General features: G+C 38.7%; 1 protein-coding gene and 1 long non-coding RNA gene across 2 annotated transcripts in view; one reads left to right on the top strand and one right to left on the bottom strand.

Annotated features, from left to right (window-relative positions):
- Positions 1–26,898, bottom strand: part of EYS (EGF-like photoreceptor maintenance factor) — a 765,120-nt gene that overhangs the window by 470,393 nt on the left and 267,829 nt on the right. Inside the window, exons 20-22 of the mRNA XM_087882471.1 lie at positions 21,937–22,033; positions 21,509–21,616; positions 19,091–19,236 (exon numbers count right to left, since the gene is read on the bottom strand). Of these exons, the coding sequence (XP_087738597.1) occupies positions 19,091–19,236; positions 21,509–21,616; positions 21,937–22,033 (351 nt within the window). The remainder of the gene's footprint in view (positions 1–19,090; positions 19,237–21,508; positions 21,617–21,936; positions 22,034–26,898) is intronic.
- The window catches only part of LOC117676871 (uncharacterized), a 192,384-nt gene continuing 175,246 nt past the window's right edge, over positions 9,761–26,898 (top strand). Inside the window, exon 1 of the long non-coding RNA XR_015731358.1 lies at positions 9,761–9,800. This is a non-coding gene — a long non-coding RNA (uncharacterized LOC117676871). The remainder of the gene's footprint in view (positions 9,801–26,898) is intronic.

The following is a 26,898-nucleotide window of genomic DNA, read 5'->3' on the forward strand; positions in this document are numbered from 1 at the left end:
CAAGCCTTGAGTTTGACACCCCTGTTTTAAAGGATCCGTGATACTTTCTCCTGTTCATCAGTGTAGCTTTTTTTCCGACTCTGGAGGCTCAGAACTGTTTCATCTATGAGGGCTTAAAATCTATTTGAATTCTAGAGGTATACAGAATCTTTTCAGACTCTTGCCTTTTATAGTTGCTGTGCTCCACTGAGCTTGCTCCTTTGTTTGAGTGTCTTGCTGACAGTTACTTCCTGTTCTAATGCCTCCTCTTTTTTTTAATCTGACAAATGTTCATCTTCTCTCAGCGGTTGAAGAAGTCTGGCCATTTTGCTGCTCCAATCCTTTTTCTTCATCAAGTTTGCAATTGCTGCAAGTATAGAGGTAATTCTCTGAATTAAGTATGGTTTCTGAAGACCTACTTCATTATGCAGGTAGTCCTCGACTTACAACAGTTCATTTAGTGACCATTCAAGGTTACGACGACACTGACATGGCCGTTTTTCACACTTACCAACATTGCAGCATCCCCATGGTCATGTGATCAAAATTCAGATGCTTGGCAACTGGTTCAGATTTATGACAATTGCAGTGTCCTGGAGTCATGTGATCAGCTTTTTCGAACTTCTGACAAGCAAAGACAATGGGGAAGCCGGATTCACTTAACAACCATGTTACTAGCGTAAAAAATGCAATGATTCACTTAACAATCATGGCAAGAAAAGTCGTAAAAGGGGCAAACTGACGTAACAATGTTTCACTGAACAACATAAATTTTGGACTCAATTGTGGTCATAATTCAAGGATTACCTGTATATCTCTCCATCTTGGGTTTAGGACTAAGCTCCCATAAAATAAGAATTCTTAGATTGCCTTTACATTTCTTAATCCCCAAAGCACATTCATTTATTTTTTGACCAGGATTTATAGTTTAGTTATTTGAAACCAGCATATTGTCACTTGGCTGTGGAGTGCTAAGGGACATAAGGTTTAAACAAGTACTGTTTTAAGATCCTTGGAAACAATTACATTCCTTTATTCCCTGCATACAAGATAATATAAATTATCAACTACTCTACTATTAAGGGAGCTTGAAAGGTAACCTTTGCGTCAATATCCATAGCTCAAGTAAGGGATAAGAAAGAGACTCTGGTTCCTTAGACACTAGAATGCAAGTTCATGAGTGTAATTACTGTCATCGGAATATACCATCAGGGAACTAATCTGGCATAAAATGTAGTAGCTTCATTTCAACAGGAATAGCTGGGGAAAAAATGCTGATTTTTCATTTAATAGATTTCCTATGGAACAGAATACTTACATTTGAGATCCAAATATTTTATTCTTTCCTAGACAATATGACTTGGCTTGGTTGGTCTAGTGATTTCAACCAATAGGTTTGGTTGGATTGGATGGATTGGATTATTGGATTACATCTACTAAACCAATTTGTCTTAAAACAATTGTTTTGCAAACTAACTATGGTTTTCATCTAAAAATGTAATGATTAAATATGTACATCAGTTTTTCTTGGATAAAAAAAATGAGACATTAAAATTGCGCTACACAATTTAGGAATGTTTGCTTGAATTCATTCAATAATTCTAATTTATCTTGGACCTAGTCAGAAGCTGGATAATTCAACTCTTCTATGCAAAAATTCAAGAGCTTATTGGCCAATGCTTCCAGCTTGGGAAATTACAGTAGGCTGTTAGATCATACTTTCAGGCATTGCGAACTTGACACAGCCATTTCTAACCAATAGGCATAATTTTGATTTTCAAAAGAAAGAAAGAAAGAAAGAAAGAAAGAAAGAAAGAAAGAAAGAAAGAAAGAAAGAAAGAAAGAAAGAAAGAAAGAAACCAGCTCATCGCACTGTATCAGTGGAGTAGTCCTCTTCATGCAAAATAGAATAAAAAGTAAATAAATGTTTGCCTCTTTTTGCTCCTTAGCTGATCAGTAATCTGGTCTTTTTGCTCTCATGACCTAAAAAATGAAATACCCTTACTCAGATGATCTGCACTGGAAAGGGGAGAGGTGGCAAACTATGGATGTGTGAAAGTGCACTGAGGCAATAGACAAAAGAAGACGAATAAGAGAATGTTAAAAGGGAGGCTTAACTTACAAGAAGAGGCAGAGCACTTTTGCCTGGCCCTGAACTTGCTGTCACAGAAAAACCAAAGGTCCCTTGCCTTCACTTTAATGAAACAAGAGAATAAGGGGGGGAAAGCACCACAGAAATAGTAAAGGCATTTTTTTTCCATTTGCAATGCCACCAATTCACTCAATTCACTCAAGAAATTGGAACAATGCCAAAATCCTGTCATCAAATATTTTAGATGACTGCCCAGGTATCCTGGGAACCGGTCTCTGTAAAAGAAGGGGTCATATACTATAGTTGATAAGTTGGCAACAGAGTTGTTAAGTGAATCTGGCTTCCCCATTGATTTGGCTTGTCAAAAGGTTGCAAAAGGCGATCCCATGACCTTGGGACACAGCAAGTCATAAGTGCAAACCAGTTGCCAAGCATCTGAATTTTGATCACATTTGGGATGCTAGGAAGGTCGTAAGTGTGAAAAATGGTCATAGTCACTTTTTTCCAGTGCCATTGTAACTTTGAACGGTCCATAAATAAACCGTTTTAAGCCGAGGACTACCTGTATTAGGATCTTTATGTGGTTATTCTGTCCCATGCAAACTTTTTTTTTTTTTTTGAGGGGTCACTGGTGCTCTCTGAGCTTGGTTGTTTTCTTGAAGTTGTTTCATCATCCAAATTAGGTAACACCATCAGTACTAGTAAGGAGTAGGATTTTATATTCAGTTTATATTCTAGTGGCTTGCCCTGTCAGAGTTGGTGGGACACATGATGTTACCTAGTTTTTTATTTATTTATTTTTATTTGTCAAACATGTATGAGATAACAGGTATAAGTATAAACATGGACATGAACACATGAAATGAGTACAAATAAGTGGGGACAGTAGGACAGGGATGGTAGGCACGCTGGTGCGCTTATGCACGCCCCCTTTACGGATCTCTTAGGAATGAGGTGAGGTCCACGGTAGACAGTTTAAGGTTGAAGCTGTGAGGGTTTGAGGATGTAATAACGGAGTCAGGAAGAGCATTCCAGGCATTGACCACTCTGTTGCTGAAGTCGTATTTTTTGCAATCGAGTTTGGAGCAGTTTACCTTGAGTTTGTGTCTATTGTTTGCCCATGTATTATTGCAGTTGAAGCTGAAGTAGTCGTTGACAGGTAGGACGTTGTAGCAGATAATTTTGTATACTATGCTTAGGTCAGACCGTAGGCAACGTAGTTCCAGGTTGTCCAAGCTTAGTTAGAGTAAAGAAACATCCGCAAGAAAACAACCAAACTCAGGGACCACTAAGGGCCCCTCATTTTAACCCTGAGCTGCAAATATTCTTCTTTTTTGAAACTTTTTAAATTTATGAATGGGTAGACAAACATGACTTTTCCCTTCTCCGTGTACCCTCTTTCCTGACTTATGATTCCTGCTTCAGCGTCTCTGTAATTTGTTCAGTTATGCAACAACCACAGTACTTAGTAGTAGATGTTTTCTTGCTGGGATGTACTAACCAAGGCAAGGTAGATGAGGCTAAAACGGATGGCCCCCTTCCTCTTTTCTGCTTCAGTGAGTTTATGACAGCAGGAATTCTGCCTATATGCTCTTTGCTCACAATGCATAAAGATGAATTGTGTTCTCCAGGATGCACTCAGACACCTGAGCCTTTTCTTCTTTAACCATCGATGACAATCATTTTGTGAAAACAAAAAAACCAAAAACCAGCACTGTGAGGAACACAATAAGAACCAAAGTTAGAAATAGCCAAACTAGCTTCCTGTTGTTGTGACCCAGGCCCAAGTAGGTATTATGAGTTTGAAACAGACTTTATTAGAACAGCTGAGAATTAACTCATTCTCAGCATAGTCCAAACTAATTCAAAACAAATTCTTCATAACACAATTCTTCAGCCTTATCACCAAACTTGGTCTAATTAAGCAACCTGCCAAAGGCTTTTCTTGGCAAAAGCTCAGAAGCAGAAGACGCTGACAAGAAATAAATGCAGCAAGAGAAGAAGCAAATCTATCAACGTTGTTTTCCGACAAAGAGCCCAAGAGCTGTTGCTGGTCTTTTAAGCCTTATGGGAGGGGCCAATCATCTCCAGGCCTTACTCCCGAGTCATCCTTTTAGCTTTAGCTGCTCTTGCCTTCTGGCAGCTCTTCTCATGTGTACACTAGGAACAGCTCCTCCTGTTCCTCTGCCTCTCTGCTGTCAGCCTCTGGAGCTCCAGAGTCCACACATCACTCCCAGATGGCCCTGGCCCCATCTCTGCCTCCAACCCAGAGTCCTCATCTGGGCCTTCCCCAGCCTCCAGGACTGGCCCATGTTCTTCCTCAGCCTCCTCACTGTCCGACTCCGCTGCCAGCTCCACAGGCTGCTGACTGATCACAACACCTGTGACATTTTCAAGTGACTAAAACTATCTATTTAAGCATTTCCAGTACCTATAGAAATCTCTGCAAAACAATATGGATAGCTTTATTTGAACCAATAAAATAGATGAAAAATGCATGCAAGTACCCATGTTGTGCAGAATACTCGGTTTAGTGCATATTATAAAAAAAAGAGAGAGAGAAGAAGTAAAAAGATTCTTGTGACGAGATTTAGAGGGTAATGTTACATGCTGCTATATCTTTCAGCAGTATTTATTACTATCAGTTGAAGTCTTCCTTTGGGTTGATTGCAAGAACTGGCATTCTGAGGCAGTGTTTTGTAATAGCTCCTTTTCTTCCTGAGCAGGGGAGTTCTGGTTGATGTCGTTGGGAGATAAGAATGGGGCATTTCAGTTCCAGGGCTTGAGTTTATTATCCATTTTATTTAATTTCTACCTTAAACAGCTGGGACAAGTTATCTGTCAGTTTGGAGGTAATTGTCATTTTCATCTTGATGATTCCCAACTATACATGTGGTGCCCTAAAGCAGGCCATATCTGAAACCCAGCAAGTCACAATGACTGACAGTTCAGAAACTTTCTGGTACAATATAATTTCCATGTCTAGTTCTTCCTGAAGGAGCTTGGCTATCACTCGGCTATTACTTTGTATGACTTTTGAGCCTCCATTTCTGATACGATTGCATGGTGGTTCTGCATTTCTGTGTCAAAGTGCCTCACATACATAACTAAAATATAAAAGGTAATTAAGATAATGTTTTTTCTTGGGAATAAAGGCCTGAATCCATAAGAATCTGATAAATTCTAAATGAACAAATATCTTTCTTACAATTGGATCAAATGAACATTTTAAAAAGAGATCTTTTCAAAATCCTTGAAAAGCTAAAAAAAAGATGTATCCTGCAATTTATCTCCTGTGTTTGTAGGCCTAGTGGTTAAGGCACCATGAATGCTCTCTCTCTCTCTCCCTCTCCCTCTCCCTCTCCCTCCCTCTCTCTCTCTCTCTCTCTCTCTCCCTCCCTCCCTCCCTCCCTTTGTTGTGGGGAAAATAGGAGGAAGAAGGTATGTTGGATATGTTCGCCACATTGAGTTATTTGTAAAAAATATAAAGACAAGATACAAATAGATAAGATAAATATATGTGTAAGGAAAGTCTATAAATGTGGAGTCAGAACCATGATTTTTTTCAATGAAGCATCTAAGCACTGAATATATATATATATATTTTCATATTTTTGCCAGTAAAACCATTTTCAGCAGCTATCTATCTATGTGGAGACAAGTCTGTGGAGTCCTTCGTGCTTTCTGAGTTTGTTTTCTTGCAGACATTTCATTACCCAACTACGTAACATCATCAGTGCTGCCCCACAATTCTGTGGACTCCCTAAGTCACAAACACCATTGTTGTTGTCTTTGCAGGGAATCTTGTAAGACATTCATTTATCCCAATTTAACAAACTATCCTGGTAGAGAACATAATGCTTATCAGTCACTTCTACACAAACAAGACTCTGTGATATATATATATATATATACTTCCATGCTGCCCAATTTTATGCTTCTATTTGTTCTATTCATCACATTTACTACCAACGATTAGTAGAAATCTTAATAATCCCATTGTTATTTGTATTGTTTTATATTTAATAAAATTGTATTTTTGCCTACTTTTTAGTCTTACCAATAACTTCAGGTGTTTTGAAGGCCATGTAGAGGCCTAATAAACATTTGTTGTTGATGATGTTTTCCTAAATCACAGAAGGACAGGTAAAATGGGCTTATTTGACTGGAAAGAAGTAATCAATCTCTCTGTCTGGGATATCTACATTTCCTGTTACGGCATTGATTAGAGAAATCTTTAAACATGTGGAATCCACACAATGTACACATGCTGTTTCTTTCAGTAAAAAAAATGACAAATAACAAATGGAGGTGCTTGAAGGATTTCTCCATCCTTTAAAATTAAAGAGAGAGGCAGAAGATTTGACAAAAAGTGTAAAGTATTCATTTTGAGCAAACTGTGCTCCAAACAGCATGATTGCTAGCACACCTTACAGGTTACAGATTGAAAGTATGATATTTTTCATGTTTAATTTGATGGTAGAGGAATTCATACATTCCTTGTAAGTCAGAAACCATAAGCAGTCCCATGATTCTTGTGGTGGTAACTTATTCTGCTGAAAACGATGACTCGGGAGACTGTTAAAAACAAATTTATCAAGTTCGAAATACATATTTCTCAATTAGAAATGTAGAGATTAGACACACAATTTTAACTAGGTTATTCTTTTCACAAAGACTCTCCTTATGGCTCCATGCTTTTTGTGGTGTACTTGAATCCCTCATGTGCAACTGCATGACAGATGTTTCAATAAATGGTTTGTGATAAATGGATTGAAAAGAAAAATGGATGGTCTTAAGGTTCTAATGCAGATTGGAAACAATATCACCACTACTATCATCATATCTCAAGAGCATTTCATGATGGTGTTTTGTACCAATGGTGTTAGTTTTATGTCTTCATAATTAGGGCATAAGGTTTACATGTTAAATAAAGCAAGTAGCAAATATGTGGAGCTCTAATCAATTCCCAGATTTTTATTTATTTTTTTGTATGGGACATCTTGGCTGGAGCAGCTGAAAGATGCAGATCCCTAATCTTCAACTGACAGGATTTATTTGAGGGAAGGAATCCTGAGTGGTTAATTCAACAAATTACCAGAAGATACTATGACACCAAACTTGGGCTATAAGAATGCCACATCTTCATTGTTTGGTTGTCAACTTCTAGACAGAAGAGCAAGAATATATAGATGAAAAAAGCACATCTCCATTGCAAATCCTTTTAGTCTTTCTGAACTCTCCTGAGGGGTTTTTGAAAAGGGTGTGCCTTGTTTCAGTCTGCAGATAGCACTACACAGTTCACAGCTTGGTTGGCAATATATATGTCCTGCTTTGGTGACACACCTATCTAATATCATTTCCTGGTTTGAATCCCACTGTCTATAGAAAGGGTTGATAGTTATAAATTTTACTTAGTGGCATAAAATATAGAGACCCAGACAGAGAGAAAATTATTATACTTTATCTAATGACGACTAAGTGAGAAGTGTGAAAAGAGCATCCTCAGATGCCTTTTCTCAACATTCTCTCTATTTAAGTAGATAACTATCATTCAGAATCAGTTGTATACACAGTAAATAAGTTATTATATAGAGAGATAAGATAGTATGTCACCCATATAGATGGTTTGCAACAGAACGGGCTATAATGCTGGACACAAGGGGTCAATCTGGCACTATCATTTTTAGTACCATGTCTCAAAAATATTGGAAAGAAAAACATTTTGTAAAATCCTTGTTGTTGTTTACAAAAACCTAGTAAACCAGATACCTGATTTAGGAGCACATCTAAGCAATTTGTGGTATTACTGCAGCTTAACAACTTTTAATAACTTGATTTAGAGAGAGCAGCTGTGGCAGATTAGTCAAATGCAAAAGCAGCCTAATGCAAGAACTATTAAAAATATGGATATCACATTGGTATAATAATCCAAGAGCCTGATTTTCAAGCAGAACTTTTTTTTTTTTAAAGAAGTTTGGACTTCTATTTGCTAGCAAAGACAAACACAGATTCAAATTTGATTCATGAAAGTATTAAAATTAATGTGACTTAGGAAGGGAAGCATATAGCAAAGATATGAGTAATACTGAAAAGAATATTATTCTGCAATAACATTTTGCAGAAAAGGTGTAAAGATGTATTTTCTTAAATCAATCTTTCCTATTTTCTGATATATTCCAAAAATTCTGGCCCAGAATTTTGAGTTTCATTGTACAACAGCTTAGAGATATTGAATTAAGGAACGTCTTAGATACCAACAGAAGTTCACAGAGACCATTAATTATAACATTACCTTAGCACTGCTGCTATGCATTGTTAAAACCTTGATTCTTGATAATAACTTCTCTGAGCACAACAAGCTGTATCACCCTGCACCTGAATGAATCACCTGAATGAATCAAGCCTCTCCAATTAAGAGCAAATTTTATGTAACCTTTGGTATGATCTCCTCTACAAATATTCTCTTCTATCAATCTCTAGTTGTTGTAAAACTACTTTCCTGATCATGCTGGAAGATAAAAGGATGGTGGTCCATTGTTAGGAAACTGTCCCTCCCATTGATAGACATATCTAGGGGAAAGCAGAGATTGTTTCCAACTGATGGGAAAACCTTACAGAAGCTACTTCTCCCTGGGAGCTGGTTCTCCATGAGTTATTGCTGCTGCTTTTTCCTGTCACTGTAACAGTCAACAAGAGCCAACAATTCTACAAGTGAGATTCTTGCCAAGTGTATAGGATTTAATATTTCTCAGAGAAGAAATCTTGTGATGCTTATGTTGTTCTCACAAATTAGTCCTATATGATTAAAGATCATCAGGGCCAGCTTTATTGATCTGTTGTACAACACTGCTTACATGACTGCACTAAAACACATTGATTGGATACTTTTAATTTCAATTTCTGTTGCCCAATGCATGATTAGAATCAATTCAACTAATTCTCTGCATCCATTTGCCAAGTTTTAAAACTGCACCCTGGAAAACCCACCTACAATACAAATGCAATGTGAAATCATCTGTGCATCTACTTTAGAATACATTTGGTGTTGTATTTCTGAAATGAAAAAGTGTACTATTAATTAGAGATCCTGTATTTCCCAGCAGTACAGCAGTAATTTATTCCAATGTATCAAATTGAATTTGAATCTAGAATATTTGGTTCCTAAATTGAGTTCAAGTCAAAAAGGAAGGTTTTTTTTTTTGTTTTCCAATAGTCATTAACATAAAAGGGTTAACTAAGATTTTTTTTTCTTTAGAGACTAGGAAAAATAAATAATAAGTATCATCCAGTGATAATGATGGTGCAAAATATAATTCTCATAATGTACTGCCAAGATACAACTTTATGTTTAGCAAAGGAGTATTTAAAATAAATTCTTTATTTTTGGCACAAATTTTATATTCAATTGATCTGATGACACAAGAAGAAGAAGAATATGTTTATGTTTCTGAGAAGGAAAAAAAAATCGAAGGCTTGTAGTTGAGGAAAAGATTCAGGATGGAGAATAAGGGTTGATCCTACCATTAAACAGAATAATAGGACAGATGTTGCAGGAATCAGAATGGTATCAAGTTTGCACTTAAAACAGTGGTGGGTTGCCCCCAGCTTGGACTGGTTCGCAAGAACAGGTAGTAAAACTGGCAGGAGGCCCCGCCCACCGCCCCAGATGTCATCATCGGTGATCTGTGTGTGCATAGAAGCTTTCCGTTGCGAACCGGTAGTAAAGGTAAGTACAACTCACCCCTGATGTAAAACTACCTGTGCTATCCATGGTCTCTCTTGTCCCCATTGTACTACTGTACTTCCTCTAGGTGCCTATATATTATACTAGTATTTTGTCCTTATGGTATATTTTAATCAATTTCTGACCTTTTTTTAAAATTTTGTTTTTTAAAACTCTTATTTTTAAGATAATCAATGGTTGGATTTTCTTTTGAGTGGTGACTAACACACTTCATTTTTTTATTTTAACAGTAAAAAAGCCTCATATACTCAAAGTAACAGTCAGCTGAAACAGCTTCTTTACATTATTTCTTGTAGTGATCATATGACTATATAACATCAAATGGTCACTTATTAATTCCAGGAAATGCTGCTTCAGTTGGCTTCTTACAGGAAATGGGAGTAGGGTACCATCTTGTTTCCTGCTTAAGGAAGTAGTGTCATTAAGTGTAGATTGTTAAGTGAGGACCTCACCTGATTGCAACTTCCAACTTCCTGCCAGCTTCCCCATTGATTTTGCTGGTGATCACCAGATATTGCAATGGTCAGAAATAAAGTGCCTGGATCATGATCACATGCCAAGGGGTCACTGTAATGGCTAGAACTTTGAGAACTAGTTGTAAGTAGCACGGTTGCAAGTTCAAACAATTGCTGAAGGAGTAGTTGCTCAATGAGAACAACCTCAGAGGTATTCAGAGGTGGGCTTCACATAATTTAACAACTGGTTCACCTAGTGCAGAACCGAAAATGTGAGCGTGCAGCTTGCGTGTGGCTTCAAACTCACAGAGATTTAATACGCGTGGCTTCCACAGCTGTCTTCTTGGGCAGCTGTGGCAATCAGCTGGGCTGCGTGAGCTGGGCAAATGAGCCAGAGAGTGAGATATATAGGACGGGATATCGTTGGGGTGGATGGGCAGGTACAGCTGGCGGTCAGAACTACTGGTTTTTCCAAACTGGTCTGAACCAGCAGCAGCCCATCTCTGCCTATATTTCATCTCTAAATGTTATATGCAGAAACAGAAAAAGGGCAGAGGGTTATCACTCTCATATTCTACTTAAAGGCTTCCCAGTGATCATTTAAAAGATACTAGATTATTCACACCTCTGCTTCAGGGTTCTAGTTCCACTTTAGGCACAAAACCAGATGGGTGGACTTGGGCTAGTAACTTTCTTTCAGCCTTAGGAAGGAGGCCAGTGGTGTTTTTCAACCAGTGTTACCACCGGTTTGCTTCATGCACGTGCTTCGCGCGCGCTCCATGCAAGCACATTGTATTACAGAACAGCTGAGACATGGCAATCCGCTGTATCAGCTGGGCTAAAAACGACCAAATATAAGGTATGTATAACGCAGGGATGGGCGGGAGGGCCAAGCTTACTGTCATAGAGAACTGGTTTGCTCTCAGCTCACCATCGCCGCTACCAGCTCGCCCGAACCGAGCCGAACCAGTAGAAACCTACCACTGAAGGAGGCAATGTAAACCACTTCTGAAAAACCATGCAAGAAAACTGCAAGGACTTATCCAGACAATTACTGAGACTCAGGTATTGAATGGAAGGAAGAAAAAAGGCTGAGCCAGGTATTGTTCAATCATTATGAACACACTGTTGCCATTATTTATAAGAAACATATATTTAAAAACTCTAACACTTCTTGGATAATGTCATTTAAAGAAACAGCCTCACCAGAATGATATTCACTGGGGAAGAAAATAATTTTGTGTAAATGGAATATTCCTCTATATTTTATCTACTCTAAATCTAACTTTGCCTGAAATTTCTTCCCATTTTGTTGACATTTTTTCCTTTCATCAAATTACTTCCTTTCTTGCAGGCTAATGCTTGGCAATAAGCTGGAGAACAGTATTAGCACATAACTGCTGTGAAATCATTATGATGAGATAGATATGAAAAATAAACTCTGCAATGTGCACTTAAAGACACTGTAACCCTCTTGAGCAATAAAAATATGGAAACATGTAGATAAGGCTTATACTTTCAGTACCTGCATGCATGGAGTGGGGGGAAAGGAACTTTATAAGATGAAATACTTTTCCATGTGACTATATGCACTGCAAGATTAATTACATCCTCTAAACTTTCTTTAGTCTCTTTGATTAGGCTTGGTAGGTATCCAAAACTCAGTTGCCTTAACAAACTTCACAATGTAACCCAGATATGTGCATGGATAGCGAGTGACAGATTCATTTATATTCTTTACAGACATGTAATTTTCAAGGCTTTTTAAAAACAACTACATTTCAGTGAAATTAGAGCTGGGACAATTTGCTGGGAAAAAAACAAAAACAAATGTCTCCTTTGCTCACTATCCTATATCCCCAGGATAGAAAGGATTTTCTCTCAAGATTCACAATTTAAAACAAATGAGGATAGCTAGCTTCCCCCTCCTCTTTGAATAACAGCCACAAACAATAGATCCGACCTAGAAAAATGGTTGCTGCATTAGTAACACAATAACTGTTGCTGCTGCTATTACTTAGGGACTCAGAGTAAAAGAACTCATGGGAAAAGTTGGGATATGGCCAATGGTAAAAAAAAAAGAAATAGTTGGGAGAATTTCTCTTCTTCCAATTTATCTGCCTACTAACACACAGGGAATGTTAAGAAAACTCTGTGCACAGTCTAAAACGAAGGAGTGATCCTATTTCCCTTTAGACTTGCAAGCTGTTTTGTTTTTCAGTTCATTGCAAACTCTGTCAACTTTTAGTAAAAGACTAGACAACCTGCGACCCATTGGGTCATTCTTTGAGAGGAAGATAGTACAATCTGATGTGACCAAAATTAACATTAAATTTTAGGCTGACCAATTGTTTTACCCCAATGCTGTCATGATCGTCTAAGAAGAGTAAGTATCATAAACAGAACAGTAAGTGTAGTGCCAAAAGACTGTCAATAAGAAGTCAATATTTATATAAGTAAACAGATAAACAGAATGATCACAGGTGGGCAAAAAAGCAATAGAAGTGGGAGCAGCTTTTGACTTCATACCAGCTTCCCAATTGACTTTCCTTATGGGAAGCTGGCAGGCAATGTCAGACATCATTATCACATGACCATGGAGTTGCTGCAGTTACCACAACTTTGTAAACAAAAGCAGTCTGAAGACCCTTGAAATGGATGTCAGTTTTTTTTATGCAGTCTTTAAATTAGTGGATTTGAGGTACCTTAATTCAGAAAAGAGGAGGAGCCTCTTCTCGATGCACGGGTGTGCAAAGCTGCCAAAAGGCAGGAGTGGCTCCTCAGGAGGAGGTCTCCTCGAGAGTAAGGCTTGGGGCTAATTGGCCACTCCCTTAGCCTATTTAAGGAGGAACGCCGACTGAAGCAATTTGCAGGGAACAACTTAGTTGACATACCTTCGTGTCTTGTCTTGCTTATCTTATCAGCTTTCTGCAAATTGCTTCTGGGCATTCTGCCAACCATAGTAAGTTTTCAGTTATTATTCTTTGAATTCTTGGCGGCTGTTAATGCAATTGATTAACAGCCATTGTTGTAAAAGACTGGTTTATTCAGTAAACTAAGGTTTGAACGGACTTCGTGTGTGCTGCGTTCTTTGGGGTCCATAGCTGGGCCAGAACAGTGATGCATTCTGTGGACTAATTGAAAGGACTATATACTGTAAATATGGTAAAAAGATATGCAGAAAAGCTTGCCTTTATTGCAATATGCTGGTATTAGGAAACTGTGGAAAGCTGAAGCCAGCTTTCTCATCTCCAACTTCAGACACTGATGGTGTTTTCTCAGGGTACTGTCTTTCCTTGAATTCATTCTAATATCTATATGAAACCAATGGGAGATACAATCTGGACTGAAGAGTCATCAATATATACTGTGTTTCCCTGAAAATAAGACCCGGTCTTATTTTTATTTGGGCCCCAAAATAAGCACCAGGTCTTATTTTCAGGGGATGTCTTACCCCTAGGATCACCACAGCCAGGCCTCCCACACCCTGACACCTGTTGCACCACGGCCTGACTTCTGTGGCTGCTTGCGGCCAGACGTCGCATGGCTTGTCACGCCATTGCCGCTGTTCGTGGCAGGAGGCTGCATGGCATGCCGTGCCATTGCACGAGTGGGCGGCAGCAATGGCATGATGATCCAAGCAGCATCCTGCTGCGAGCGGCAGCACTGGCACCATGCACCATGTGGTGTCCTGCTTCAAGTGGTCACAAGTGGCCACAGAAGTCAGACAGCAGCACGACAGGTGTCAGGGCATGGGAGGCCACTGCAGCAGTCCTAAGGAAAGCAGGTACAGGACATGTGGGACAGCTCCACCTCTGCCCCCACCCTAGCTTGATTTTTACACATGCACCTTGCCCCACCTCGTACAATCAGATGGTGGGCGGGGCATAACTAGGGTTTATTTTTTGGGTAGGACTTTTATTAGGCACAGGCATGAAATTAGGGCTAGGGCTTGTTTTCCCTGGAAAGTCGTATTTTCAGGGCAACACAGTACATGGCATGCCATTCAATCTCTCTTTATCATCATCCCATTTCAACGAGACAAAACAATTCTTGGAGGCAGTTTTTGACCAGATAAGGACAAATAAAGTGAAGCTTCACAAATCAGAAGCACTATAGATTGGGAAAGTTTATATGCGTGAACATTTTGAACTAGTTTTAGATAAGGTTATAAATTCTATAAAACACCAAATATGCTGGTTAGCATTATTCTTGGATTTAGCACTATCTTTGAAGGTACACATGGCATGGGAGTTCAGGATAAGTTTTTAACAACCCCAAATAGCTCCTATCTGCAGCCCTATCTGGAAAGAACATATATTTTCTCACTGTAATTCTTATGTTCTGCTTATGGAGCATTTGTCTTCCTTCTGCTATTTGTGTCATGGTTACCTAGTTTTTTTTACTGTGGAATAGACATTATATGAAGCTACCCTTAAAAATACCTGCAAGTGAGAAATGCATCAGGTAAGTTGCCATCTGTGCAAGGTCCCAGGATCAAATTATTGCTCTCGTGACACATTTACACTGCTTGCCAATTTACCAAACATAAAAAGTGTTTTAAAGCCAGAAATATCAAAAGGCACAGCAATTGGAGAGCTTTTTCTCATTTTGAGCCTCTCTAGCTATTAAGGCCTTCAAGGAGAAGCCTTTCTGTTGGTGTGTCCATTACCAACAGAATTGGCACAGGGTCAAAGGTGCAAAACCCTAAACTTCCTCTGAAATAATTTCTATCTTTATTTTTCATGGAACTGAAGGAACTAAGAAAAAAAAATAATGACAACAAAGAGGAATTTATGTACTTGGCAGAGCTGGTTTTAATATTTAAAACCTTTAAAAGCTGAATGATAGAAAGTGGTAGATGATTTAAAATAGTGTTTGCATACACATGATTCTGAGGGATCCTTGGTGCTCTCTGAGTTCATTTCAGAAGGATCCCTCATTTCAACCCTGAACTACAAATATTCTCCTTTATTGGTACAAATGATTCTACTTGTTCTGTCCCCGTACCACACACGCACCCCCACAAGCCACACGATAAAACTCTTTGAAGATAAAGCTGGCAGCAACCCAGTGGCTAGCTGCCAATTCAGACTTTACTCACACAAAACAAAGATTAGACTGCAAGCATTCCAATAAAAGAGGCAGAGTTTCAACAATACAAGGATTAATCCAAATGCAGTCCGATAAAGCAGGCAAAGTCCAGTAACGCAGAGATCATGGATTATTTCCAGTTTTTGCTCGTCACAAACTGAACTGGCCACCACACCCACATTTAAACCCTGTGGGGTGTGGTCCAGTGACTCAGCTAATCTCTGGCACGCCTTCCCCTCTGCTGCACACGCTTCTCCCTGCGCCTCTGCCGAGGGTCCAGCCAGCACTTATCTTCTTCGTCGCTGTCCACCTGTGGCTGCAGGGACATGCTTGGCTCTGAGCCTATCTTTTGGCCTTCGGTGTCCTCCGGAGGCATTGCCAGAGAGGACAGTCCTGGAGAGGGAGGCCTTGCCGACTCCTCTCCCTCACTCTCAGAGTCTGCATCTGTCGATAGCCCAGGCTCAGGCAACGGAGCCACAACATTACTTGGATTTTAAGACCAACCTCAGGCACCCTTTTTTGTCTACGTTGGGTAAGGCCCCTTAGGCAAAATATGTATAGATGTATACATGCATGTATATATGAAAGAAATAACTAGCTGAGCATATATTTCCTTTTTAATCAGCTAAATACACTGCTTGGTTATATCCTCATAAATCCAGCCCCTTTAAACTGCTGACATATTGACTTTTTAAATTGTCTTTTTCATTATCCTAAGCAGAGAAGGTTGGCACCCTTGCAAACAATATGTTTTCGTTTCTTATGAATTAGGTGACATAAAACCAATACAACATAGAAAGTAGTCATGCATCATCACAGTACACTTCTAAAAAAATACATGCTTCTCAAATTTTCAAGCTGTCAATGAATCCAACACTGAGCATCAACTTATTAATTGATGGGAATCGTGATTCCCCCCCCCCTTTGTTCACAGTCTGGTAGCTTATATGGTCCTTGAAATAGCTTCCCTTCATCACACTCTCTGGATTGGCAAATAAGAACATTTTGCTTATCATAATTTGTCCCAAGCAGTATAAACTAAAATTCAATAACAACATCAATGGCTTTTAGCAAGGAATCTTATCAAAAAGGAGTGGTTAACAGACCAAAACATGAATACGATACAAGCTCACTAAAATGATGCTACAACCCTAAGATTAATTTTTAATACTTATGCAAATAGACTTGCCTAAATAGGCCCAATGAGCTAAATGCAGCTGCTCAGATGTGTTCAACAGCCCAATAATTGTGTCAAATAAACTGCTACATTCAGGAGGCAAAATCAGGATTGCTAGCTGTCACATCAGCTGTTCATTTTAGTCATCAGTGTTGTATAACATGGAACAATCTGTCACCCTCCTGTTCTGTATCTAAGATGGAATTAGATTAAAAAATAAAAATGAGAAAGGAATAAGGACAAAGGGAGGAGTGTGGATAAAACGGCCAACGTGCCGCAAGGATGCCACACTTCCATTTGCCAACCATGGCTGCTCAGAATGGAGCCTCCATTTCATCAACATTATCAGTGATTCCATAGTATTGTAACAGAAGACCTTCCATTCTAGACCTTCCCCATGGAGAGGAAGCCTTCATAATTGTCAACCAGCTGGGCTCCAGGGCTGCCTTATCTAGTGAGATCTGACCTTACCTGGCTGTTTTTGCTGCACTTGCCAAAGGGCTGCCTGGTTCTTCTATTTTTTGTTGTTGTTGTTGCACACACAGGGAAATATTGACTTTGTATGAGATCTATAAGAAGGCCAAAATAAAGCAGAACTTTGCCCAGCATTTTTTTTTCTTAGATAAGGTGAGGAAATGAATGAAGGGAAGCATTGCAAAGTGCTGAATCATAAATATGAATGTGTGTAGCGTATGTATGTATGCATGTGTGTATATGTATCAGTGGTGGGTTTCAAAAATTTTTACTACCGGTTCTGTGGGTGTAGCTTGGTGGGCATGGCATGGCTTGGTGGGCGTGGCTTGGTGGGCGTGGCAGAGGAAGGATACTGTAAAATCTCCATTCCCACCCCAATCCAGGGGAAGATTACTGCAAAATCCTCATTTCCTCCTGATTAGCTAGGGCTTCGGAAGCAGAGAATAGATGGGGGCGGGGACAGTCAGAATTTTTACTACCGGTTCTCCAAACTACTCAAAATTTCCGCTACCGGTTCTCGAGAACTGGTCAGAACCTGCTGAAACCCACCTCTGATATGTATGCATATTCTTGTCTACACTAAAATAAAAGAAATGATGGAATAGAATCATTAAAGAAAGGATGCAAAAGGAGGGCCAAAAGAAAATGTAAATGACAAAAAATTAAAATATTTTTAAAGTTAAATAATTAAATTGAATTGTTAAATTGTCCCACGGCAAGTCCGCTGTGGCGAGTTTTGCCACGGTGTGTTGACAGTGGTGAGTTGGCTGTGGCAAGTTTTCCCATTCTGGTAGTAGAATGGAATTCCACAAAACAGGCAGTGCAACAAAAAATTCTGGTTACCACAAGATAACATTCTTTAACCATTTGGACATTGCAACAGGCCTCTCCTGTCAAACTTAACAGGACAGGTAGAAACAATTGAGAAGAGGCAGTTCCACAAATAATAGCAATAGCAATAGCATTTGGACTTATATACTGCTTCACAGTGCTTTACAGCCCTCTCTAAGCGGTTTACAGAGTCAGCATATTGCCCCCAACAATCTGGGTCCTCATTTTACTGATTTTGGAAGACTGAGTCAACCTTGAGCCTGGTGAGATTTGAACTACCAAATTGCAGGCAGCTGGCAGTCAGCAGAAGTAGCCTGCAGTACTGCATTCTAACCATTGCACCATCATGGCTCTTATAACCCAATTCCATGCCATGGAAGCCTTCACAAGTGACAAAAAGCATCTTGAATTGCACCCAGGAGCACACCGGAAGCCAGTGCAGTTCATAGAGCAGAGTTGCAACTGGACATACTGCCCCTTGCTGCCCCAGAATGAGAGACCAGTTGCCGTGTGCTTCTTGCATTGTTGTTGTATGCAGTGCTAGAGTTTTTGAATACACATAATCCATAATATATGAATAACATATGATGAATATTTATGTAGTAGTAAAAAGATTCCAAGATTTTAGTACAGCTTCTCTCAGTAAATAATGCATAAATATTTCTATATATAAGTTTACAAATCCCTACGTGAGGAAAGTTTTCAACATTACATTTTAGGAAAGTCAAATGTTCAATAATGGGAAATGTGAATGTAAATCAGTTTTATTGTGCCAAAGTCTGATTTGTTTGTTTTTTTCTTTTACATATGTCAGGATTTATGTTGATTCATTAAGCATTCCTACTGTGATATAAAATGGCACAACCGAAAAAGGGGTTGTGATACGTAGGTTTTGCAAAACATCACAGTTGCACGAATAATTATTTTTCTTGGCTGAATTCACAAAATATTGATTTTTGCTCTGGTCTACGTAACCTCTCTTTTAATATAATTCAACTAAGTACCTGGATTGGTAAAGAACCAATAAATCAGAAATGCAGTAAGTACTGTAAGGTCCAGAGGTGCTTAACAAAGATGCAGATTTAGGAATCACCATGGTAATTATTGATCTATCTTTCAGAAGGTAAGTGACCTCTTTTGCTTACCCAGGATGAAACAATGACTGTTTATGATCAAACACTTGTGTTATTATAATGAGATTTGGTTTACGTCCGCAAAGTACATTTTAGAAATGTGCTAACCTGTGAAACCAGAATCACAAATACACTGGTAGCCTCCAGGCTTGTTGAAGCAACTTCCTCCATGCAAACAAGGAACCGTTTCACACTCATTTATATCCACTTCACAGAATGCCCCATAGAAGCCAACAGGGCAGTTGCAAAGGAACCTGTCATGTTAGAGAAAAAGAAGATTTCAGAGGATGGCAAAATCAGCAAATTCACAATATTTGCCATATGTTCAACTTCGGATGCAGGAATGCAGTGGCTCTCTCAGGAATTCCTAGATATTTCAGCAAACTGATATGATTTATCTGACTGATAAATTGATCTGACCCACAGCTCAGAATATGATACTATTTTGATTTTGCTCTTCTGGAAATTATTTCACAATTAAGTATTCCAATATCTATCTGTATGAGCAAGGGTGGCTTATTTTGGGTAAGTTAAAGTATACTACATACTGTATAGTTAAATGTTTGATATATACTTTGGGGAAAATACTGAAATATTCTTCCTGCAATCTATTTGAAAGGACAGATAGCCAAATTGAGGAAAAGGCCTGCCAAATGTCTGGCAAACCGCCAAAGTTATGCTAAGTCCATGCAGAAAGTAGGATATCAGGCTAGGAAATGGCCCATTGGTAGATTTGGCCTTTCCTGAGAAGGATTTGGAAGAATGACTGCTGCAGGGGTGAAATTCACTTACCTTTCCCTACCGGCTCACTACACTCGTGTGTGCCTCCTCCACCCATGCAGAGTCTTCTGTGCATGCGCAGAGGATAAAAAACAGAATGTGATGACGTCTGGGCGAGTGGGCAGAGTCTCCTGCCACCAGTGCTACTGGATCATGCAATCCGGATAGATCTGGCTGAATTTCACCACTGGACTGCTGATTGGCTTTGAGGATAGGTGAGCTTTCTGCCTTTGATTACTGGGTTTTGTGAGGTGATAGGAGAGATCATATGACTCTATACCAAGCTTGGCCTTTCCTGAGAAAGGACAACCTCAACCTTGATAGAATGCAGGTATGTCAGATTTGGCAGTAATCTATGCTAGTTAATTAGAGGTAGCAGAACTAGGCTGACACAGTGTTAAAAAATGTCACAGGGATAGGCAGGGCAAATCAAGAGATGGCCCAATACAAGTAGCATTTATAGTTTTGCTGCCAGTTGTGATACCATCCAACATTCATAAAGCCAGTTCACTTCCCAGCCAGGCAAAAAATGTACTCTGTTCTGTCTTATCTCCTCTGAGCTTCTGAGAAAAGGAAAATCTAGAAGTTGGAAGAAATCTAAGAAATCCCGAAAGGAAGAGCAACAAGGAACTGACTGCCCAAATCATACCCCTGAACACCAGGAAGGGGTACTATAAGTAGACTTTAGTCCATTTACTGTGTTCATCTTTTTCTTAATTTGTCAGCAAAACAATATACTTGATGAATGCCCTACACGTCTCACATGCCACAAGACGCTTCCCAGGGAGAAAGATAGTGCCGGGAAGCCACTACAAGGGAGGAGGCAGAGCTTAGATATATAGAGTACACCCAAGGTCTTCTGGAAAGGATAGTTGGAAACTTCCAAATCTACAACTTAGAAGCAGCCATACCACTACATTCCTCCTTCTCCCTTCCTCTGATATCTATAAGTCTTGGTTTGGCCCCCATCCACTCATTTTTAAGTGACTTCATCTAGTCCCAATCATACAGAATTAAAAAGAAGAGAGAATTCAGTGTATATTGTATTAACGATCCAAATTCCTAATTCTGTTGGATGATCAGCACGGAACTACAGTATATCATGTCACTAGTTAAAACTTGCAGCTGGTGATGTGATAGAAATTAAGAATTGCGAATAAGAGTCAAAGCAGTCATTTTGCAACATTAAATAGTTCTGATAAGCAGAAATATTAATGAGCTGATGAAACCCACTGGTCAGTACATAAAAGATATCATGAAAGCAATGACTTTGCTCTGTTTTTAGCCTCACAGCTATACTGCATCTGAACAATGCCCACTTTAACTTTCATAGGTTATGAATGTTAATGAAATTATTCTATAATAAATCTATGATTATATTACTCTAATTCAGTGATGGCGAACCTTTTCGGCACCGAGTGCCCAAACCGGAATGCACACTGAAATGCGGGAAACCCAAAAAACAGCTGGTCTGTGTATGCATGCACATGCCAGAAACCAGACGAGCAGCTGGCGACAGCACACGTGCCCACAGAGAGGGCTCTGCATGTCACCTCTGGCACTCGTGCCATCATGACTCTAACTGTATAATGACTATTCTGTTATTAGTTCACTACAAACCCTAAGAAATGAGCCATAATTGCTTGCTCTATGCTGTTCAAAGTATAGGCTACCTACTTTCTCTAATATTACTTGACATGCTGTATCAGCAAAGTGAAAGGCCAAAACTTAATTCCAGCCACAAACCTGTTTGTGAGATCTATGCATGTTCCGCCGTTTGCACAGGGACTTGATAGGCACTCATTAATCTCCCCTTCACACAGTATCCCAAAAAAGCCATCTCTGCAAAAGCACCTGGATAGAAGGATGGCATTTAGTAAACTGCAAAGAATCTTTGGCAGAAGAAGTAACAAAAAAAAAAAAAAAAAAGGAAAATGCACAAGATTTTGTTCATATTTTCTGTATACTGTATCACTTAAAACAAACATTCTGGACAATTTAAACAACTTTTTTTGGCAGAATATTTGATTAGTTGATTGCACAGATTTTAATTATAGCCCAGAAACTGAAGAAATTTTAAGCAATGGCTTCTCCCACAAATGATCTAAATCTGTGCCACATTATCTTCTTCTAAAACAGTCCCCAAGCCAAGTCTGACACTGATTCTTCCTTACCTATAACTGTTTACCCCATCCACACAGTGACCTTGATTCTTACATGGGTTGGAGATGCATTCATTATTGTCAATTTCACAGTAAGTACCTTCAAATCCTGAAAGACAGATGAAGCAGTAATGGATCTATGATCTTTTTGACTTAGTTTTGAATGTCAGGAGCAGAAATAACAAAGACCCAGGTGAATGCCTTCAAAATTGAACTTTAAAACACTTGGAGTATTTTCACCTGTTCAATCTAACAAGCGATACTTCTCCATAGAGATGATCACATGTCGAATAATATTTTAATGCAAGGACAAAATAAAGAAGAATGCAGGAAATGAGCATCTAGCAAAATCGGCCAGGATACTCTTTTGAAAAACTTGGAAATGTTATATTAAAATAGTAGTATGCTGTCTTCAAAAACTATGCAAATCTGTCCTGTCATGGAGCTTAAGCTATCATACATCTCAGTGTTTATCAATCTGGGCAGTTTGAAGAAGTGCAGACTTCAACTCTCAGAATTCCCCAGCCAACATAGCTAGATTATTATCTATTATCTATGTTCTAGATTATTATTATTATTAGTGTATGGCATTGTTGCAGTAGCCAGGAGACCACAATGCAACTGCAGAGTAATAGTTTGGCTTGGCAAGATACCAGCCCTGTTGTAGGACATGCTTGCACGCTTCCCAAGGTGCACCACAGAAGGACAAGCTGACTTCACACTAGAGAGAAAGATGAGAGCACTCTTCCTGCAGCATCACCCAAGGCTCCCTCCATTCCCAGAGCCGCCTCACAAATGGGCATCGCAGCCGAGAAGGTTTAGAGCCAGCATGAATCTGACTCCCTGCACAGAGCACCAACTCATTTTTCCACCATCTATCTACTTGCATAGAACATGCTTTCAAACTGTTAGGTGGACAAAAGCTGAGTTGAGTGGCAGGAGCCCACCCTGCCACGTAGTGCTAGATTCAAACTGCCAGAGCAGAAACCATCTTCAGTGTCATTAAGCCACTGAGCCATTGTACTTCTTATACATTCTAGATATCTTAGAGTAAAAAAAAAATATTGTCACTTGCAAAGGAGATTTTTTTCTTCCCTTATTTATGTTTTTTATATTGATGAGACTAGGAGTGGGAAAAATTGATTTAGTATAGATTTAAGTCATTATTTACTTTATTCCTTCTCGCTGAACCAATTCAGAGATGCACCCTTTTTAGAATTGTCATTGCAATTCTTTCTACAAAAATGAATTGTGTCGGCAAAGGAGAGTGAATTTTTTTACATTAGTGAAAGCAATGTAAAAAATATCTTGGAGAAAATGTATATTGGAAAAAAAGTCTAAGAAAATGTGCTTATCAGGATGGTAATACTTTTTTTATCAGTTGGTGGCTAGTGCAAAACTGGGCTTTTCTTTTTTCTTTTCTATTTTTTTTTAAATCACTGGTCAAATAGCTACACTCTTCTGTATATGGTGTACTGTATATGGTGTATATGGTGCTCAGGTATTATTGGAACAATGTATGATGCACCAATACAGAAACCCCAAATGTACTGTTTTCAGCTTCTGAGCAACTCTGATATAGATTACTTGTAATAAAGAGTCAAAATTGAATGTCATTGCAAATGTTGAAAGCAATGTAAAATCTGACAATTTTTTTCAAGAGTGCTTACTATAGTGAGTGCCATCACTTAACTAGATCATTCATCAATATAATATTTCTAGTCATTAGACTGTGAAAGAGAGATTGATATTGATGATTTCATTTGTTGTTATATTAATTATGTAATGATAGGAGGTATTTAGTCTGCTTTGGTTTTGGAGAAGATTACATAATTTGACAGAGAAAATTGAATTTAAGATTTAATTTGCTAGAAAATTGGAACTCGGACACCATGCTAAGTCATGATAAGATTTACTTTGTTTTGGTTTAGTGTGTTTCTGAATGCAGCCATTATGATTTGTAAAATATATTGACAAAAGAGCCTTCAAAGTTTATGGTAGTGTGTTTTATTGCTACTGAGAACCAAACATAGGGAGATAATCTTCGCTCTTAAGTTAGGACTTCATCATGAAATGACATTCCTTGAGGTCTTTTTCATCTAAAGTGAATGTTATGAAAGGAGTGAAATCTATTTCAGGAAGAAAAAAAAAGTAATGTCATTTTTATCATGAAAGTGTGCAATCTCGGTACAAACACAAAGGAGAGACGGACAGAGAGAGAGAAAAGCAATATATACAGTATATAGTTGAATAGATTTCATTCTCCACATTTTTAGAAAATAGGTTAGGTTTATATGTTATTCATTTTTCATCCCTCTACATTTCCCTTTAAACAAAAACACTTGTTATGTCAATGCCTTATATTCATGGGATGAATATTTGATGCTGATGTCAGCTCTACAGAATGATGTAGTTTCTAACCCAATTTCCAAGTCTAATGCAAATTTTTTAAACTTGGATTTACACTACTTATTGTTTTAGTGTGTTCTGAATTCCTCTGTTCTACAATATAAAGATAGGGATACTAGTATATAACAAAGCTTTTTGATGGTGACTGCTGGTAAACTAGGGGGACCTGTTCTAAGGACATCCCTTACACAAGAAATTAAATTTAATTAAAGTTAAATTAAAATAAAGTATTTCTTTATTGATATCCCAACAGCTCTTCAAGGGTTTTTGTTTCTCCTCCCCTTGTAATTTTAGAGTTGTTTATTTTTATTTATTGATTTTATAACCATTTTATCTTGGTTTGATTTAGAATGATGGTTGTGTTAGGCATATGATCTTATTGATATATATTACACTTTGTTTGAATTATAATTATTATAATCTATTCTGTCCTGAGAACAGAACTAGAGTCTTTAATAAAGAAATACCCTTGACAGTCTGGGAAATTACTAAAAGTACTGCCAAGTCCATATTTCCAGCCAATTTAATGTGATCTAGCACAACGAAATGAGAACTGTTTTTCTTTAATTTCTGAAACTTAAAGTTGTTCAACACATTTTTAACAGTTAGCAACATGATGACAAATTAACATAACCAACCGCAATCAATTTGCAGCATCTAAAATATTTGCCCAGAACAGTCTTCAGAAAACATTCATAATGTAAATTCTAATTCATGTCATAGGCTGTGAATATAGTTTACTAATTTAATATATAAAACAGCAATGTTTTTATTTTTCAGCCAACTGTTTTGTAAATTGGTTTATTAATTAGGCATTTGAAAATATACATTTAGTGCTAATGTATTGTTATGGTAATGACATTTACTACCATGTCTACTAAAGTAATAGGTGCATTTAAATGCAACTACTAACTGCTGCTGGTCATGCAAATCAGTCTAGCAGAAGATACAAATTATAAATCAACAGTGCATGGAAATGATCTGATACAGCCCTGGAGAACAGATTTTTATTTTTTAAATTTTTAAAATAAAGCGGGTTTTTTCACATGCTATATTTTCCAAGTAAAACATTTAGAAGAAACTAAATTTCAGTTTCTTATTACTTAGGGGTATTTCTTATTTGGGTTGCATTTTCAATTATCTGACTGTCCAGCCTTTTAATTATAAACATGTACTACTGCCTGTAGCTGCAGAGTCACCAACCGCATGAGTTTTTGGCTTTACTTAATCAGCAGTGAGTGATGAATTAAAATGCAGTTCAGATCGTGATTTAGAAATCCCAACAGATTTCTCAGCTGAAGGCCTTTTTAGTCTTTCCAATCCAATGGAATATTGGAAAGGAATTATGTAAGGGAGCTTCGGACCACTATCTTCAGGATAAAGTTATAAGAACAAAATGGTATCAAGATTTGGTTATTACAGGAGAATCTGGTAAAAGATTGGCTTTGAAAACAGGCTAGATCCAGTGGTGGGATTCAGCCGGTTCGCACTGCTTCAGGCGAACTGGTTATTAAATTACCAACCCCCGCTATCAAAGTGGATCCTGGGTGATGCACTGCAATGGAGAAACAAGCAACAGAGCGGCTGGTGCGAGGGAATGAGAGGGCCCCTTTCCCTCTTTCTTCTTCTTGCTCCTCCTCCTTCCCTTGTGCCAGACGCTCCGTTGCCCATTTTTCCATTTCAGTGCAGCACAGTGCCCAGGATCAGGGGTAAAATGTAAAATTTGTTACTACTGATTGTGTGGGTGTGGCTTGGTGGGGGGGTAATGTGGCTGGGTGGGCGTGGCCAACTTTTTTTTTTAACTTTTCAAAGCATTTTTTCTAATGCTTTGAAAAGCCTCTGCTGATCAGGCAACTCAGCTGGGATCGTCAGAGGGGGCTTTTTAAAAAATGCCTCTCTGGTGATCAGGCAACTCAGCTGGGATCGTAAGAGACTTTTCAAAGCATTTTTTTTACCGCCTCTTCGGCCAAGAGGTTGCAGAAAAAATTGCTTTGAAAAGCCTCTGACGATCCCAGCTGAGCCGCGTGATCATCAGAGGCTTTTTTTTTAACTTTTAAAAGCATTTTTTCATCAGAAGAGGTTGTAGAAAAAATGCTTTTAAAAGTAAAAAAAAAAGCCTCTGATGATCGTGTGGCTCAGCTGGGCATGATGGGGGGGCACACCCACCCACCGCCATCGCTACCGGATCGGATGATCCGGTCCGAACCGGGAGCATTTCACCCCTGCCCAGGATCCATTTTGATAGCGGAGGGGGGTGTAATTTAACAACCAGTTCACCCATAGTCAGGTTGGCTATCGCAGGTGGCTCGTCCCGCATGTGCAGCAGAACTGGAGGATGGGGATGGGCCATGCCTCCCATGACAGCCAGCCTGATCCTGGGTGAACCGATTGTTAAATTATTTGAATCCCACCACTGGCTAGATGCAGTTGAAGAAAATAAAATTCCTCAATGCACACCTATGGGAAAGGCAGTTTTGCAAAGATTTTGGATATTGCAGCTGCTTTATTCTTCATTCTCCTGGTCATGTGATTATGAACAGAGCTTTCATGAAGGGATTGGAAATA

The sequence above is a fragment of the Pantherophis guttatus genome, chromosome 1 (assembly GCF_059756535.1).
Source record: "Pantherophis guttatus breed Tessera chromosome 1, ASM5975653v1, whole genome shotgun sequence".
NCBI classification, from domain to species: Eukaryota; Metazoa; Chordata; class Lepidosauria; order Squamata; family Colubridae; genus Pantherophis; species Pantherophis guttatus.